The 18,802-nt window shown below is 40.1% G+C and overlaps 1 protein-coding gene across 2 annotated transcripts in view; it reads left to right on the top strand.

Annotated features, from left to right (window-relative positions):
* Positions 1-18,802, top strand: part of ISL1 (ISL LIM homeobox 1) — a 107,983-nt gene that overhangs the window by 6,707 nt on the left and 82,474 nt on the right. For both annotated transcript variants that reach the window (XR_011557796.1, XM_070736381.1), the window contains 2 exons: positions 3,715-3,974; positions 15,207-15,493. Coding sequence is in view for 1 of the 2 variants with exons in the window: in XM_070736381.1 (XP_070592482.1) it covers positions 3,715-3,974; positions 15,207-15,493 (547 nt within the window). In the remaining variant the exon portion in view is untranslated. The remainder of the gene's footprint in view (positions 1-3,714; positions 3,975-15,206; positions 15,494-18,802) is intronic.

Here is an 18,802-nt window from a genome sequence, read left to right as displayed (position 1 = left end):
GCACAGTGATAAGATAAGGAACGGCTGAGAGAGATACGAGAGCAAAATAGCTTGAAATAGATCTATACCAGTCTCCCTTCTTTTTCATTATCAGCAAAAACACACAAGCATATAAGACATGTATATATGTAAATGTATATGTATGTGTGTGGATAGATAGATAGATAGATAGATAGATAGATAGATACGATAGATAGATAGATAGATAGATAGATAGATAGATAGATAGATAGATAGATAGATAGATAGATGATAGAGGGATATACTGTATAGAGAGAGGGAAGGAAGGGTGTGGGCCTGTGAGTAAATTGAGCAGCATTATATAAGACCAACTATGTCTTCAATGGGGATTTTAATATTCTGACGACGTTAGTTGGGGATTAACGAGAAAGTTTAGTAATTTTAGTAGTTTTTAATAAATTTTAAAGGTTCTGGAGATGGCGATGGCTGCTGCCTCTTCATTTATAAATACACCTGGAACTCACATTTTTAGGACGATTCTTGGCATATATATCTTGGCATATATATCTTATAAGTAACTATGTATATAACTATATACTGTAACTATATTATATGTATATAATTTTCAAATTCAGCAAAAACATGTGACACTATATATATGTATATATATATACATACTATATATATATACAACTTAAATATGTAACTATATGTGTGCATGTATGTGTGTGTATACTGTATATATATACATATATAGTATATATACTGTATATATATATACATACATACACACACACACACATAGACACACACACACACACACACACATACATACAGTTACATATTTTTGCTGATAACTGAAAAGGGAGGTGAATTATAAAGTGAAATATATATATATACTGTACCTGCGCCCCAGATCTACAGGGAAATTATACTCAGTGGCGAGCAAAAGGTTGCCTTTGCAAAGCACTCCCTAACCCCATCGCTGGGTTGAGCGGTGCTCCAAGAGGTTTGTTCCCTGCTCTGGAAGCGCTTCGGATCTATTTTGGAGGGAAACTTCGATAAGATTCGGTGTATGGTTTTTCTCCTCCTTTCTGGAATATAAACTCAATAAATATCGGCGCCGAGGCAGAGAAGGCTGAGCTAAACTCCAGATTCGTTTGCGCTCGCGGATTAGTCGGGAGCTTTAAAAAAATTTAAAAAATAAAATATATGAAATATAGAAAGAACCGAATTTGGATGGGTGGGTGGGAAGGCTGGTGGGCGGGCGTCCTTGAACTCGCGGAAGGAAAACCTTAGCGAAAAAGGTAGGCCTCGCCACTCGCTTTGCCAAATCCAGAACCAGGAAGCCCCGAGAGCCGCCACAAATCTACAAATTAATAAACCAACTTCAGGATTTTTTTGGGAGCGACAAATCAAACCCATTCAAAAAGGTCAACCATAGCGCTTTTCCTACGAATGGCCACGTTCAGACCTGGTGTTTTGTTTTGTTTTTAAATTATCCCTCTTGAGTCTTAATCTCCAAAACAAAGCATTCCCCCAAATACACGCGAATGTCTGGCCTTCAAATCCCGTTTCTGGCCCCATAAAACAGGAACGTTTCCGCTTCGGGATTTTTGGTGCCGGCGCGAGGATCTTGGCGAGGATAGCATGGAAAGGCTTATGGTTTCTGCGCGTCCTTATAAAAAGAGGGTGAATTAGAAGCTCCGCAGAGTTTTGCTTTGACCGGGGTCGGCCCAGCCAGAACCAGCATGTTTGCGTGTTTTTAAAGGATGGGGTGCGTTTTTAAAAATATATATAAATAGGACTCTACACTTTAATCTCCCTCGGTCTTCATCGGTCTAGACCAGTTATTTTCAACATTTTTTGAGCCTCGGCACATTTTTTACATTTACAAAACCATGGGGCACATTGAGGGGGGGTGGCTAAAAAAAGTTTGGACAAAAAAATCTCTCTCTTCCTCCCTTTCGCTCTATTTCTCTCTCCCTCTTTTTTTCTCTCTCTCCATCCCTCTTTCTTTCTCTCTTCCTTCTTTCCTCTTTTTTGCTCTTTCTCTCTCCCTCCCTACTTCCCTCTATGTCTTTCTCTCTCTCTCTCTTTCTTTCTTTCTCTCTTGTTTTCTCTCTCTCTCTCTTGCTCTTTCTTTCTCTTGTTTTCTTTCTCTCTCTGAGCTTCGCGGCACACCTGACCATGTCTCGCGGCACACTAGTGTGCCACAGCACACTGGTTGAAAAACACTGGTCTAGACTCCAGAATTAACCTTTAGGTGATTCCCTTCCTTGCCACTCACTGAAGAAGATCCTAGATTCCAGGAATCTGTAGAGTAATTTTCTCCACTGTTGGAGAAAGAGACAGGCACACAAATAAATTACAACATGTGTGTGTGTAATACTACATATATAGTACTATTTTACTACATGGATAGTCAAATTCTTACCAAAAACATAATCACTGGTTGGAATTCTCTGATTAGGTGTCTAAATAAATACAATTCTTAACAAACACTTTCAGTTAGCAGCATGAAACATGATTCACTGCTCAAAAAAAATAAAGGGAACATTTAAACAACACAATATAACTCCAAGTAAATCAAACTTTTATGAAATCAAACTGTCTACTTAGGAAGCAACACTGATTGACAATCAATTTCACGGGCTGTTGTGCACATTGGACTTTGTACAGAACAAAGTATTCAATGAGAATATTTCATTCATTCAGATCTAGGATGTGTTATTTTTTTAGCAGTATGCGTGTGTGTGTGTGTGTGTGTGTGTGTGTGTAAACAGTATATATGTGTGTGTACAGTATATATCTACAGTATATATATATACATGCATACATACATAGACATAGATATACATAAACATATACATATACATATACATATGTATATGTATGTGTACATGTACAGTATATGTATATGTATATATGTACAATATATATTTAATTTGTTTTCCCAGATTTTCATGAGTATATGTATGTAGATTGTTGTGAGTTCGGGTTTTTCCCCCAGTATAATATTTTGAGTGTCTCTTGTGTGTCTAGGAAGGTAGACTACTAAGATACATATATGTCTAATCACCCTGGTATACATATATGTAAATGTATTTTTTTTAAAAAAAAAAATCTTCCCTGGTACAAGCTGTGAGAAGGAAAACCTGTAGTCTCTAGGGGTTAATAGGAGACTGCCCAGGTTCAAACCTTAGTAAGGGTACAGCTAGCTGATGAAAGCAAAATAGTTTGAAATAGAACTACTGTATTCTAGCCTCCCTACCTTTTCATTATCAGCAAAAATATGTTATACATATACAAAGACAAATTCCTTGTGTGTCCAATCACATTTGGCCATTCTATTCTATTCTGTTCTGTTCTTTAGATAATTAATTAAAATTGCAACCCCTTTCCAAGCTTTCTTTCCTTGCCGGGAGAGCAGTACATCGCCGCTGGGTGCTTTCTTCAAGCATAGAAGCACATCAGCTCCAAATCTGGGTTGGGGTCCACACTTTGCCCCCTCCATTTAAACAGGGGAGAGAGTCAGCTGGACGGATTTAATAGAAAAAGGTTGCTTTGGACGAACGCCTAAAAAACGCGCGGTGTGATGGATCGGGTCAAAAATGCAAAATAAAAAAGGAGGATTGTTTCGAACAAGGGTCTGAAATAAATTAATTTTCCTCCCTCTCTCCCTCCCCCCCCCTGTTTCCTTCCCACCTTCCCCCTTCCCTCGCCTCTCCCCCGGCGGAACCCGAACCTCAGACTCTACGGCATCAAGTGCGCCAAATGCAACATCGGCTTCAGCAAGAACGACTTCGTGATGCGCGCCCGCTCCAAAGTCTACCACATCGAGTGCTTTCGCTGCGTGGCCTGCAGCCGCCAGCTCATTCCCGGGGACGAGTTCGCGCTTCGAGAGGACGGGCTCTTCTGCCGGGCGGACCATGACGTGGTGGAAAGAGCCAGCCTCGGCGCCGGAGACCCCCTCAGCCCCTTGCACCCGGCCAGGCCGCTCCAGATGGCAGGTACCCCGTGGGGATCCTTCCGGGGACGAGCTGGGCTGGTGCTGCGCGCCTTTGGACCGACTGTCTTGCCAGGCCCAGCCCTGACCCTGAGCTGCCCGGTTTTCTACTGTATTTTAGCTTCTTGCAGAAAAAACAAAACAAAACACGACTTTTCTGTGGTTCTTTGGCTCTGCAAAGCCATGGCTTGCTTGCTTGCTTTCTTTCTTTCTTTCTTTCTTTCTTTCTTTCTTTCTTTCTTTCTCTCTCTCTCTCTCTCTCTTTCTTTCTTTCCTTCCTTCCTATCTTCTTTCTTTCTTTCTTTCTTTCTGCCTGTCTGTCTTTCTGTCTCTCTCTCTCTTTCTTTCTTCCTTCCTTCCTTCCTTAATTCCTTCCTTCTTCCTTTCTTCCTATCTTCTTCCTTCCTTCCCATGTATCTTCTTTCTATCTATCTGTCTGTCTGTCTGTCTATCTATCTATCTATCTATCTATCTATCTATCTATCTATCTATCATCTATCTATCCATCTATCTTTCTTTCTTTCTTTCCTTCCTATCTTCTTTCTTTCTTTCCTTCCTTCCCATCTTCCCTTCCTCCCTCTATTTTTCTTTCTTTCTTTCTTTCTTTCTTTCTTTCTTTCTTTCTTTCTTTCTTTCTTTCTTTCTTTCTTTCTTTCTTTCTTTCTTGGACTTTTATGCCACCCCTGTCTTAGGACTCAGGGCGGCTTACAACATGTAAAGTGACAATACTGTATATCACACCCTGAATCCAATCAATAATTAGTAATCTAAAAACCCAAAGACTGTAAAAGCACTCACACCCATTCAATCCACTAACTCCCATATCTTTCCTTGGCCAGGGGCAGAAGTCTAAAGCCCCAAGCCTGGCAACATAAATGAGGCTAGAAAGTCTTACAGAAGGCAAGGAGGGTGGGAGCAGTGCAAATCTCTGGGGGTGGGAGCTGAGTCCAGAAGGTCGGGGCCACCACAGAGAAGGCTCTTCCCCTAGGCCCCACCAAGTGCCATTGTCTTGTTGAAGGGACCTGGAGGAAGCCGACTCTGTGGGACTCATGCGGCAGAAGGTGGTCCCACAGGTATTCTGGTCTGATACTTTATAGTCCAAGCGGACTTGGGCTTCCTTAAAAATTAAGACACTTCATTGCGTCCTAAGCTTCCATTGTTTACCGTCTTGATTTAATCAAAGGTGTGAAATTAGAGGTATGGGATTAAAGGTATGGAAGGAAAAGGGCTATACTTTTCCACCCAAAGTGGGGAAAGCTACAGTTCTAGTTATTCAAAAGCAAATTCCATTGCCCTCTGAGCTTTAACTTAAGACAAATAAATGAGATGAAACTACACTGCTCAAAAAAATAAAGGGAATACTTAAACAACACAATATAACTCCAAGTAGATCAACTTCTGTGAAATCAAACTGTCCACTTAGGAAGCAACACTGGTTCACAATCAACTTCACATGCTGTTGTGCACATTCAACTTTGTACAGGACAAAGTATTCAGTGGGAATATTTCATTCATTCAGATCTGGGATGTGTTATTTGAGTGTTCCCTTTTATTTTTTTGAGCAATATATTTCTAAGCAGAATAACAATATAGTTATGTAAATGAAAAGGCCTACACTAAAGGTTTAGGGTTAAGGCAGGAAAGTTCGCTTAGTTTCAGCTGGCTATGTGCCTTAAGCAAGCTGCACTTGAAAAAGGATAGAAAGGAATAAGTTCTGCTTGAATGTTGGGCTCGCTTTCATTCAAGTCAATGAGATGTGCAACAGAATTCTTTGATGTATATTTTGTGTATATGTGCTTACACATTTAAATCATTTATAGGGTCACTCACTCTCACAGCAGAGATTTTGGGTGGCCTTTAAAATTAAGTGTTCGGCTTCTGGTGTAATGCTTGCAGTTTTCTCAGCAAGATTTTTGGAATGTTACCCTGGCCTTCCTCTTAGTCTTAGGACTCTCTCTCTCTCTCTCTCCCCCTCCCCCCATCTCTCTCTCTCTCTCTCTCTCTGTGTATGTGATTGGTCCAAGGTCACCGACCTGACTTTGTGCCTAAAGTAGAACTAGAACTTACAAGCTCCTGACTTTTAGCCCAGCACCTTTAACCTTTACACCAAATTATTTTCTCCAGATTAAATCCCCACCACCACCATATACAGTAAAAGTTTATTTGTTTGTTTGTTTGTTTTTCTTTCTTTCTTTCTCTCTTTTTCTTTCTTTCTTTCTTTCCTTCCTTCCTATCTTCTTTCTTTCTTTCTTTCTTCTTTCTTTCCTTCCTTCCTTCCTCCTTCCTTCCTTTCTATCTTCTTTCTTTCGCTTTCTTTCTCTCTCTCTCTGTCTCTCTCTCTGTCTCTCTTTCTTTCTTCTTTCCTTCCTATCTTCTTTCTTTCTCTCTCTGTCTCTCTCTCTCTCTTTCTTTCTCTCTCTCTCTCTCTTTCTTTCTTTCTTTCTTTCCTTCTTTCTTTCTTTCCTTCCTATCTTCTTTCTTTCTTCTTTCCTTCCTTCCTTCCTCCTTCTTTCTTCTTTCTTTTCTTCCTTCCTATCTTCTTTCTTTCTTTCTTTCGCTTTCTCTCTCTCTCTGTCTCTCTCTCTCTCTCTCTCTTTCTTTCTCTCTCTTTCCTTCTTTCTTTACTTCCTATCTTCTTTCTTTCTTCTTTCCTTCCTTCCTTCCTCCTTCCTTTCTTCCTACCTTCTTTCTTTCTCCCTCTATCTTTTTCTTTCTTTCTTTCTTCTTTCCTTCCTTCCTATCTTCTTTCTTTCTCTCTCTCTTTCTTTCCTTCCTTCCTATCTTTTTTCTTTCTCTCTCTCTCTCTATCTTTCTCTTTCTTTCTTTCTTTCTTCCTCCCTCCCTCTCTTCCTTCCTTCTTTCCTTCCTTCAAATCTCCTGACTTATAGCCCAGCATGTTAAACCTTTACACCAAATAGTTTTCTCCAGATTAAATCCCCATCACTACCATATAGAGTAAAAGTTTCTTCCCTCCATATCTTATGGAATCCAATGAAAATTATTGGCAAAATCCAAAATCACGGTTAATCAAATACCATTGTTATATTTACATAAGCCTCAATCAAACAAATTGTCTTTAAGTTGAATGTCTTGTTTCCATGAATACTGAACCACAGGCTTATCAAGTTTATCTTACTCCTGTCTAATATACTAGATTCATTAGACCGGACAACTGTTGGCCAATAATCAAACTCTGTTTTTTTTAATCGCAACTTCCCAAGGCCTGAATTGACATGGTATTTGGTGCCAGAATTTTGGTGGAACCAGTAACACAATTCTAGATGTGTTTACACAGAAAAAACAGGACAGGAAGGAATCTTGTGGTATCTTCCAAAACTAACATGTTTATTGCTGCACGAGCTTTTGTGGATCACTTCATCAGGAAGTTAAGTTCAGTAGGATTTATTCCCAGGAAGAGTAAATGTAGAGTTGCCGTCTAATTTGACTTATCCCTACGATTAGGCACTCTGCCTGACAAACTCAAACACTTGCAAATACATTTTGAATTATATGAAATTTGCATTCACTCCCCCCCTGCAATTGAAGCCTCTTTGCGTTTGCTTAGAAAATGTTCCAGTGATTTTTTTAAAAGACTTTTATTCCCTACAGAGAAAAAAAAAGAACATAGTTTTTGTTACAGAAGTTTCTGAACAATCGGTGGGGTTTGTGTTTTGGGGGTAACAGGTGCAGATACTAGCACTGAAGTGAGTATCTACACCTGTTGAAGTTAGTGTATCAATCCCACTTATCCAGTATGTTTGCAACCCCTTTTCTGTGGAAGTAATTTACACTTGCTTAGTTAAAAGAATAAGTTTTATTAAATATCCATGAGATTTATTTCCACATGAATTAAATGGCAGCCTTAGCTCCCCTGTATCTAGAAGACTTTCCTTATGAGAAAATACGATGGGGATCACAATTCCTCCAGTAAGTGTATTTAGTATCTACAGATGAAACATTGTTTATATTAAGTTAACCTGTGAACCTGAAGGTATTCAGGAGACACATATTTCAATTGGTATAGTTTGCTTGTCAGAGACAGGAGATTCAATCCATCTCATGTTGAAGTCAATACAAAACTTCAGTTGGCTGATGTGAATCAAACGTCTGCTATAGTCCAAAGGTAAATAATGTGTTATCTTTGGTAGCTTATCAACTGATTATTAAGCTACTAGGTATATTTTAAATGGATAAACAGACATGTGTGTGTGTGTGTGTGTGTGTGTGCTTTCTTTCTCTTTGTTTGTGTATCTTGTGCTGTCAGGTATATAGCGTAGGTTAATCAAACACTAACTGTAGAGGAAAACTATATTGGTCTCTATTGGAGTACTGTACAATTTCCTTAGATGTCTATTCAAACATTAGTTTCAGTGAGGTCAATAGGGCTTCCTAGAATAGCTGCCTAAAGAGATTGCATGTATGTGTGTATATTTTTGCTGATCATGAAAATGAAGGGACACTAGTATAGATCTATTTCAAGCTATTTAGCTCTCATCAGCTATCCATACCCTTACCGGGGTTTGAACCGGGGCAGTCTTGGGCAGTCTGCTGGTAAGGCAGCAGCTTTAACCTCTAGGCTTTAACCTCCCCCCCCCAAAAAAAAAAATCACACATAACCCTTCCCTGGTACAAGCTAAAGGCAGAGGCTCCAGGTTCAAATCCCAGTAAAAGGGTGTGGCTACTGATGAAGGCAAATAAGCTCAAAATAGATCTATAGTAGTCACCCTTACTTTTTATTATCCGCAAAAATATGTTATGTATGTATGTATGTATGTATGTATGTATGTATGTATGTACAGTATGTATGTATGTATGTATGTATGTATGTATGTATGTATGTATGTATGTATATCTTTAACCTTAAAACTTAATACAGTTTTAAATCCCGGTAAGGGTATAGCTAGCTGATGAGAGCAAAATTGCTTGAAATAGATCTATACTAATCTCCCTTCCTTTTCATTATCAGCAAAAATATGTTGCATGCACAGAGAGAGAGAGAGAGAGAGAGAGAGAGAATTATAGATAGATAGATAGATAGATAGACAGACAGACAGACAGACAGACAGACAGACAGACAGACAGACAGACAGATATAAAGAGTTTTATAAAATAGATATAAATCTATTTCAGCATTCCCCCAATGGGAGATAGGGGGGATTTAGAATGCACCCCCAGTGGGATGCTGCCAATATGTCAACTACCCACTGTTCTCTTCCCAAGATGTTTCTTTAGAATAAAGCTTTGGGATGGAGAAAGTTGCTACAAACAGGGAAACTCATAATATGGGAAAAACTTTTCAATGTACAACTGCCAACAAGCTAATCTTTGGTCCTTGTTTTCCAGAAGATCCCACTGCCTCTTTCCAAAGCCATTTTTATGATTTGGGAAGAAATTGTAGCTGAAGGTTTTGAAGTGAGTTTAGGAAGTTTAGGCATTATTTTGCTTCACTTCTCTTTCTCCTGGGCCTGATTTCCCACCCCAACTCCAGGTTTTTTTGGGGGGGAGGGGAGGAGAACTTTCCAGCCTCTTTGTTATCATCCTTATTTAGGATGATCTATAGAAGGCATTTGCACCATGAATAAAACCCCTGAACCAACCTTTTCCCCAGTCTGTTGGCAATAGAGCGAGTTGAATGGCCAATACAATTGCAATCTACATCCAGAGGGCCCTAAATTTGGGACAGGGTGGGGGGGATTAGTAGGCAAAGAAGGTGGTTCAGGTTTTAAGGCCTTACTGTTGTTTTCCTTTTAGAAACATAGAAACATAGAAACATAGAAACATAGAAACATAGAAACATAGAAGACTGACGGCAGAAAAAGACCTCGTGGTCCATCTAGTCTGCCCTTATACTATTTCCTGTATTTTATCTTACAATGGATATATGTTTATCCCAGGCATGCTTAAATTCAGTTACTGTGGATTTATCAACCATGTCTGCTGGAAGTTTGTTCCAAGGATCTACTACTCTTTCAGTAAAATAATATTTTCTCACGTTGCTTTTGATCTTTCCCCCAACTAACTTCAGATTGTGTCCCCTTGTTCTTGTGTTCACTTTCCTATTAAAAACACTTCCCTCCTGAACCTTATTTAACCCTTTAACATATTTAAATGTTTCGATCATGTCCCCCCTTTTCCTTCTGTCCTCCAGACTATACAGATTGAATTCATTAAGTCTTTCCTGATATGTTTTATGCTTAAGACCTTCCACCATTCTTGTAGCCCGTCTTTGGACCCGTTCAATTTTGTCAATATATTTTACATGCCCATGACTAACTCAAGACATGACAACAGTGTGGTACAATGTATTCTCAGGCAGGCTCCTTTAAATGTAAAAATAGCAAGCACTCCTCCTGGCCTTTATAGGCTTACTTGGAAGTAAGCCTCGCTGGTTTCAGCACAATTTCCTTCCCAATAAATGTACCTTAAAAACCACAAGTAAGCTCCACATTGGAACCACATTCTCTTTGTTTCTAGACCAGGACACCCTGCTTTGAGAGGAATAGACAAAGCTGAGAAAAGAGAGGTGGGTATTTGAAAGAAGAAAGAACCCCCCACATGTACAGTGATACCTCATCTTACAAACGCCGCGTCAACAAACTTTTCGAGATACAAACCCGGGGTTTAAGATTTTTTTGCCTCTTCTTACAAACTATTTTCACCTTACAAACCCGCCGCCGCTGCTGGGATTCCCTGCCTCTGGACTTCCTTTGCCAGCGAAGCACCCGTTTTTGCGCTTCTGTGATTCCCCTGAGACTCCCCTCCATGGGAAACCCCATCTCCGCACTTCTGTGTTTTTGTGATGCTGCAGGGGAATCCCAGCATCGCAAAAACGGGGTGCTTCGCTGGCAATGGAAGTCCGGAGGTGGGGTTTCCCATGGAGGGGAGCCTCAGGGGAATCACAGCAGTGCAAAAACCAACGCTTCAGCTGGCAAAAGGGGTGAATTTTGGGCTTGCACGCATTAATCGCTTTTCCATTGATTCCTATGGGAAACATTGTTTCGTCTTACAAACTTTTCACCTTAAGAACCTCGTCCCGGAACCAATTAAGTTTGTAAGACAAGGTATCACTGTATAGGCCGGATCCAAACCTAGGATAGTTTATTTGATATGCAGTTATTTACTGGAAGGTTTGGTTGTTTTTAGAATCTCTTTGTAGTCTAAAATTAGAAGCAAAAAATATCTCAAGAAAAAAGTTGGTGGGAAGAGGTTTTATGGCTTTCTGTAGCATTTTCTGCCAAGGGAAAAGAATATAAAACTGGGACTTTTCTTCCTCAGGGGATGATTTACTGATCAGCTGACCAAGGAGAAGCCATTTCTGAATAAACACTGTATAGGGATGGAACGTACTTTCCCATGAATAGAATTGTTCTAAAAAATGCATTTATATGTGTTCAGTTAGAAATTACAAACCAGGATTTGAGGTTAGTTGGGGGAAAGATTAGAAGTAACGGGAGAAAATATTATTTTACTGAAAGAGTAGTAGATGCCTGGAACGAATTTCCAGCAGACGTGGTTGGTAAATCCACAGTAACTGAATTTAAACATGCCTGGGGCTAACACATATCCATCATAAGATAAAATACAGGAAATAGTATAAGGGCAGACTAGATGGACCATGAGTTTTTTTCTGCTGTCACTCTTCTGTGTTTCTATGGATGTTCATGAAGGGCATATACAGGCCGTTCTCGATTTATGACCACTTTTGATCCCAAACTTTCTGTTGTTAAGTGAGACATTTTAAAAAATGAGTTTTGCCCCATTTTGTCATCTTTCTTGCCATGGTGGTTAAGTGAATGCAACTGATCAATTAATAACCCAGTTGAGCTTCCCAAATGTTTGTTTTTGCTTGTGATGGGGTCGCAAAAAGAGGCTCACATTACTTTGGGACATAGCAACAGTCCTAAATATGAAACTGTTACCAACCACCTGAATTTTGATGACATGATCATGGGGTTGCTGCAGTGTGAAATGTGAAAAACGGCCATAAGCCACATTTTAGTACCATTGTAACTTTGAAAAGTCATTATTTTATTTATATATTTATTCAATTTTTTAATGTTGTCCTTCTCCTTAGACTTCTATTCTATTCTATTCTATTCTATTCTATTCTAAACTGGTAGCAACAGGTTTTAGAACCCACTACTGCTGAAGTCTAGGTATGTTAATTGACACACATTGCCAGAATCATATTCTTTCTTTCTTTCTTTCTTTCCTTCCTTCCTTTCTCTCTCTCTCTCTCTCTTTCTTTCTTTCTTTTATTCACTCACTCATTCATTCATTCATTCATTCATTCGATTTTTATGCCGCCCTCCTCCTTAGACTCAGGGCGGCTTACAACATGTTAGCAATAGCACTTTTTAACAGAGCCAGCACATTGCCCCCACAATCCGGGTCCTCATTTTACCCATCTGGGAAGGATGGAAGGCTGAGTCAAGCTTGAGCTGGTGATAAGATTTGAACCACTGACCTGCAGATCTAGCACTCAGCTTTAGTGGCACTCTACTCATTGCACCAACCTCGGCTCATTAAATGAACTGTTGAAAGTCGAGGACTTACCTGCACTAAAAGGATGCCAGTTGAAAATATTATCTCTTAAATTTTTAATTAACCCCTGCAGGATTTTTGGTTTAGCTGGTTGGGTTGGTGAAATTGCTTTTCATTAAAAAAAAAAAAGCTAAACGAACAGAGTTTTCTTAAACCTTTCTTTCCCATTAGCAAGGGACAATGATTGGCATGGGGGAAAAAACCGCCCTCATTTTCAATAGATATTTCTGAGAAAAATCCAGCATGCATAACTGGGTGTGGAAGAGCCATCACAACAGTGAAAAGGAAGCATGGGATTTTATAACAAAGCAGCTGGATCATTGTCTTGGTATTCCCCTGGTTGCATTCCACAGACTTAATTCCTTGTTTACTGATTTAACCCAATTGCTGAAGGCTGCAAAATGTATTGAAACCATAAGAGGATTCAACCTATCTGGCTTCACACAATGTACAATCTAACTATCCACAATTAAACAAGGGTGTGTGTGTGTAGGGGGAGGGAGTTGTGTGAACTCAGCCTTGGCCTGCATTGTACCTGGGAAGAAAAAAAAAATTCTGAGTGTTAGGAGTAAGGCTTAAGGGCCTCAACCAAGAGATAGATGTGGTAGCAGTTTTATTCCCCCTTCCTTGGAGTTTTTCAAATCCATCTGCCATAGATAAAAAATGAAATATCCAGCAATTGCCTTTTAGATTCTTACAACTCTCTAAACCCCCCCCCCCCACTCTCTCCCTCCTTCCCTCTTCCTCTCTCCTTCCAGAAAGATTTGGGGTGGGGCAGTGGTGGTGATAGCTGGGACTGAGCTAATATGCTAAAATTTTACTTTGATGAGATGCCCATGAAATGGACGATGAGCTCACTAAGAAAAATGCATGTCATTGGAAACATTCCCAAGAAGTTAACGAATCTGTTTGCTTGCAAAGAGGGGTATTGCCAGAGAGTGGGTGAGAGAGAGAGAGAGAGAGAGAGAGAGAGAGAGAGAGAGAGAGAGAGAGAGAGAGTAGTTGTGTGTCTGCCATCTTGACATCTTTGACCCTATCTCTGCTTGTCAACACTCTAATAGTAGTGCTCAACTTTTATTTTATCTATCTATCTATCTATCTATCTATCTATCTATCTATCTATCTAATCTATCTATCTATCTATCTATCTATCTATCTATCTATCTATCTATCTATCTATCTATCTATCTATCTATCTATCTATCTATCTATCCATCCATCCATCCATCCATCCATCCACCCACCCACCCACCCACCCACCTACCTACCTACTTATTTATTTATTCATTTTATTTATTTAATTGGATTTGTATGCTGCCCCGCTCAGAGGACTCGGGGTGGGTCACAACATATATAAAGAGAGAATAGTAAAATCAATCCAATTAATACATAAAAACAATCCATGAAAATCTACATTAAAAACTCCCATTACCATTCATTCAACAATCGTTCTATCTATCTATCTATCTATCTATCTATCTATCTATCTATCTATCTATCTATCTATCTATCTATCTATCTATCTACCTACCTACCTACCTACCTACCTACCTACCTACCTACCTACCTTGATTTCACAGAAGTTTGATTTACTTGGCGTTATATATAGTGTTGTTTAAGTGTTTTATGTATTTATGTATGTATGTATGTATGTATGTATGTATGTATGTATGCATGCATGCATGCATGTATGTATGTATGTATGTATGTACTGATTGATTGATTGATTGATTGATTGATTGATTGGTTGATTGATTGATTGCAGTGTAGTTTAGTCCAGCCTGGGCAACTTTTAAGACTTGAGGACTTCAACTCCTAGAATTTCTCAGCCAGGAATTCTGGGAGTTGAAGTTCACAAGACTTTAAAGTTGCCCAAGGCCTGGTTTAGTTAGTATGGAAGCCTAAAGGTGAAAGAGATTTTTAAAAAGGAGTGGTGCTTGGCGGGGGGGGGGGGGGAGCACCTTTATTTATTTATTTGTTTGTTTGTTTTGTCAAATACATATTGGTGGTATGCAAAGATAGAATAATATTCATACTAGTAAAAAATAAACATTAGGACAGGGGACAGAAGGCGCTCTGGTGCACTTATGCACACCTCTTACTGACCTCTTAGGAATCGGGAGAAGTCAACAGTAGATAGTCTAAGGGTGAAGTTTTGGGGGTTAGGTGATGATACTACAGAGTCTGGTAGTAAGTTCCATGCAAGGATGGGCTGCTGCCCGGATGGAGTGGGGGGAATGCAGTGGGGTAGCGAAAATGGAGCTCCACCCCAGAGCATCCAATTTGCACTGAAAGATGTTGAAAGAAAATGCAGGGCATCCTACATAAGCCACGCCCACATTGTGATAGTAAAAATTTTGGTAGCCCTTCCCTGGTTCCTTGCATCAACTATTTTTCTGTTGATTGGCCATTTTGGATCCTGCCCTTTTCTGAAGTCGGCCATTTTGGATCCTGCCCTTTTCTGAAGTCGGCCACTTTGGATCCTGCCCTTTTCTGAAGTTGGCCATTTTGGATCCTGCCCTTTTCTGAAGTTGGCCATTTTGGATCCTGCCCTGGTGGGGGGAATGAGGGAGAATCCCATCTTTCTGTTCTAGTGAGGCAGAAGACCTCCCAAAAGCTTCAGGGTTGCTCTTTGTCTGTCTTCTGGTCTTTTCATTGACCAGGCACCTCTCCCTCCCTCCCTCTCTTACAGCAGAACCTATCTCTGCCAGGCAGCCAGCTCTCAGGCCCCACGTCCACAAGCAGCCGGAAAAGACAACCCGCGTCCGGACGGTCCTCAACGAAAAGCAGCTCCACACTTTGAGGACTTGCTACGCCGCCAATCCCCGGCCCGACGCCCTCATGAAGGAGCAACTGGTGGAAATGACCGGTCTCAGCCCCCGAGTCATCCGGGTCTGGTTTCAAAACAAGCGTTGCAAAGACAAAAAACGGAGCATCATGATGAAGCAGCTGCAGCAGCAGCAGCCCAACGACAAGACGGTAAGCAGGCCCAGCGCCTATCTCTTCCCCGGCCTCTAGGGGGCAGCCGTCCTTGAAAGAGGCCCACCATTTTGTGCGGAGCTGAGGTACTTTGGATCCAAACTTGGCAACTTTAAGACTTGAACTGCCAGAATTCTCCAGCCAGCTATGCTGGCTGGAGAATTCTAGGAGTTGAAGTCCACAAGTCTTAAAGTTGCCAAGTTTGAGGATTCCTGGTCCAAGGTATCGTGGAAACGCAACTCTTCTGCAGTTCAGTGTCTCAGGTTTGTAGCCCAGCTCTGTTGAATTAAATTATGTGTTTCCTTAGGAGGTTCATTAAGTTAGTAAAGAAGTTCCTAAGGAAAAACTTAATGAACTTAATGAGTCCATTAAGTCTTTCCTTATCAACTTTCCTTATGAACTCAATCTGTATAGTCTGGAGGACAGAAGGGGAAGGGGGGACATGATCGAAACATTTAAATATGTTAAAGGGTTAAATAAGGTTCAGGAGGGAAGTGTATTTAACAGGAAAGTGAACACAAGGACAAGGGGGCACAATCTGAGGTTGGTTGGGGGAAAGATCAGAAGCAACGTGAGAAAATATTATTTTACTGAAAGAGTAGTAGATGCTTGGAACAAACTTCCAGCAGACGTGGTTGGTAAATCCACAGTAACTGAATTTAAACATGCCTGGGATAAACATATATCCATCCTAAGATAAAATACAGAAAATAGTATAAGGGCAGAGTAGATGGACCATGAGGTCTTTTTCTGCTGTCAATCTTCTATGTTTCTATGTTCCTGCAACACACTGAACCACAAATGACCTTCGTCCATTATTATAGAATAGAATTCCAAATGCAATTCAATGATGAGAAAAGCAATGTTTTACACTTTCGTAGGCAAGGAAAGCCCAATGTGCAGGGATAGAATAGGCGGTGCCAATAAAGGAGAATATTTGTAGACAGGGGTTGAGACAAGGGGCCCTGAATGCTCTCTAAGCTTAAATTATTATTATAGTTGGAAGGGACCTTGTAGGTCATCCAGTCCAACTCCTACTCTAGCAGGAGACCCTTTTATTTTATTATTATTTATTAGATTTGTATGCCGCCCCTCTCCGTAGACTCGGGGCGGCTCACAACAATAACAAGAACAATGTAAAAAACAAATCTAATAATTTAAAAAACACTAAAAATCCTATTATTAAAAGCAAACACACACACAAACATTCCATGTATAAACTGTATAGGGCCGGGGGAGATGTGTCTGTTCCCCCATGCCTGATGACAAAGATGGGTCTTAAGAGCTTTACGGAAGGCAAGGAGGGTGGGGGCAACTCTGATATCTGGGGGGAGTTGGTTCCAAAGGGTCGGGGCCGCCACAGAGAAGGCTCTTCCCCTGCGTCCCGCCAAATGACATTGTTTAGTTGACGGGACCCGGAGAAGGCCAACTCTGTGGGACCTAAGTGGTCGCCATTTCAGAATAGAATAGAATTCAAATGTAGAATAGAATAGAATTCTTTATTGGCCAAGTATGATTGGACACACAAGGAATTTGTCTTTGGTGCCTATGCTCTCTTTGTACATAAAAGAAATGATTGTCAAGAATCATGAGGTACAACACTTAATGATTGTCATAGAAGTCAAATAAGCAACGAGGAAACAATATTAATAAAAATCTTAAGAATACAAGCAACAAGTTACAGTCATACATTCATAAGTGGGAAGAAATGGGTGAAAGGAATGATGAGAAAAAACTAGTAGAAATAGTAGTGCAGACGTAGTAAATAGTTTGACAGTGTTGAGGGAATTATTTGTTTAGCAGAGTGATGACATTCGGGGGGAAAAACTGTTCTTGTGTATAGTTGTCTTAGCTTAGCTTGGTGGGGACGAACCTGCCTCTGTGTTTACTAATAGTGTGGATAGTTACAGTTCATTAGGTTGTGATAAGCCATTGATTACTCTAAGGTAGGTCTATCTAAAATAAATATGTTGGTAACGTAGCCATAAGCTAAGATCGCCTGCTTCGTGTTCAGTTATAGGATGGCTTGTTCAGTTTTGATTTAGACTACAGTGTGGTTTGGGTGTAACCTGTTGTATGTGTGGCTTCAACCATAACTAAACTGCCTAAGGCAGTCTTTCTCAACCCTGGCAACTCTTTAAGATGTGTGGACTTCAACTCCCAGAATTCCCCAGCCAGTCAAATCCACACAATTTAAATATTGTGCCAAGATTGGGCAAGGCTGCCTTAGGATGATTTATACATAAGATCTTGATTTCCCTACTCATCCCCTTTTTTATTTTTCCGTGAAAACCCCTTGAGATTTAGGGGTGGATATTGTGAGCGTGTGTGCATGATGTTGCTTCAATGGGTGTTTTGTTTGGCTGAAAACATTCTGAGTGCCAATTAATTATGCTCTCAATCCCATTAAAAGGGGGGGGGGGCAGGGCAGTGGGGAAAGGGAGGGAGGAAGATAAAAGGTTGCTACCAATTTTTTTTCCTTGAAGGCGGTCCTCTGCTTTTTATAATAGCTCCAGTAGCAAAGAGATCGGCTAAATCCATAGGAAAATGGGCCTTTTTCTCCCAGGTAATTTTGAGGATGGGGCTTGCTTTGATGATAGGAGGCTTTACAAAAATGTTTTGGTATGTTTCTGTTTTACACTTATTTTTAGAAATGTACTGATTTGCACTGGGGAGAACAGAATGCAACAACACAAAATAAGTTAGAAAATAAATTGATATAACTACAGAAATTGTGCCATTGTACCTAGTGAAGTACCCAGTGAATACCCTTCAACAACCAGTGCTAGCTATGGAGTTGAATAAATCCTAGTTGAGACCAAAGGCGTTTATAACATATTCCTAGTTATAATGTTAATTTAGAGGCAAAATAATGTCAGTAATCATTGGTATCGGTGTGTTATTCTCTCCAGATAGAGGCACCTTTGTGAATAATTTTTTTAACTCATTCCCTGGATATAAAAGGAGTTGGCATTTTATTTATTTATTTATTTATTTATTCATTCATTCATTCATTCATTCATTCATTCATTCATTTATTTATTGGATTTGTATGCCACCCCTCTCCGTGGACTCAGGACCGCTAACAACAGTGATAAAACAACATGTGACAATCCAATAGTAAAACAATTAAAAACCCTTATTATAAAACCAAATATACGTACAAAACATACCATGCATGTAAAGGCCTAACGGGGAAAGAATCTCAATTCCCATATGCCTGACGGCAGAGGTGGGTTTTAAGAAGCTTATGAAAGATGAGGAGGGTGGGGGCAATTCTAATCTCTGAGGGGGGGTTGGTTCCAGAGG

Source organism: Erythrolamprus reginae, chromosome 2, assembly GCF_031021105.1.
Source record: "Erythrolamprus reginae isolate rEryReg1 chromosome 2, rEryReg1.hap1, whole genome shotgun sequence".
Lineage (NCBI taxonomy): Eukaryota > Metazoa > Chordata > Lepidosauria > Squamata > Dipsadidae > Erythrolamprus > Erythrolamprus reginae.
This window is presented reverse-complemented; position numbering and strand designations above follow the sequence as displayed.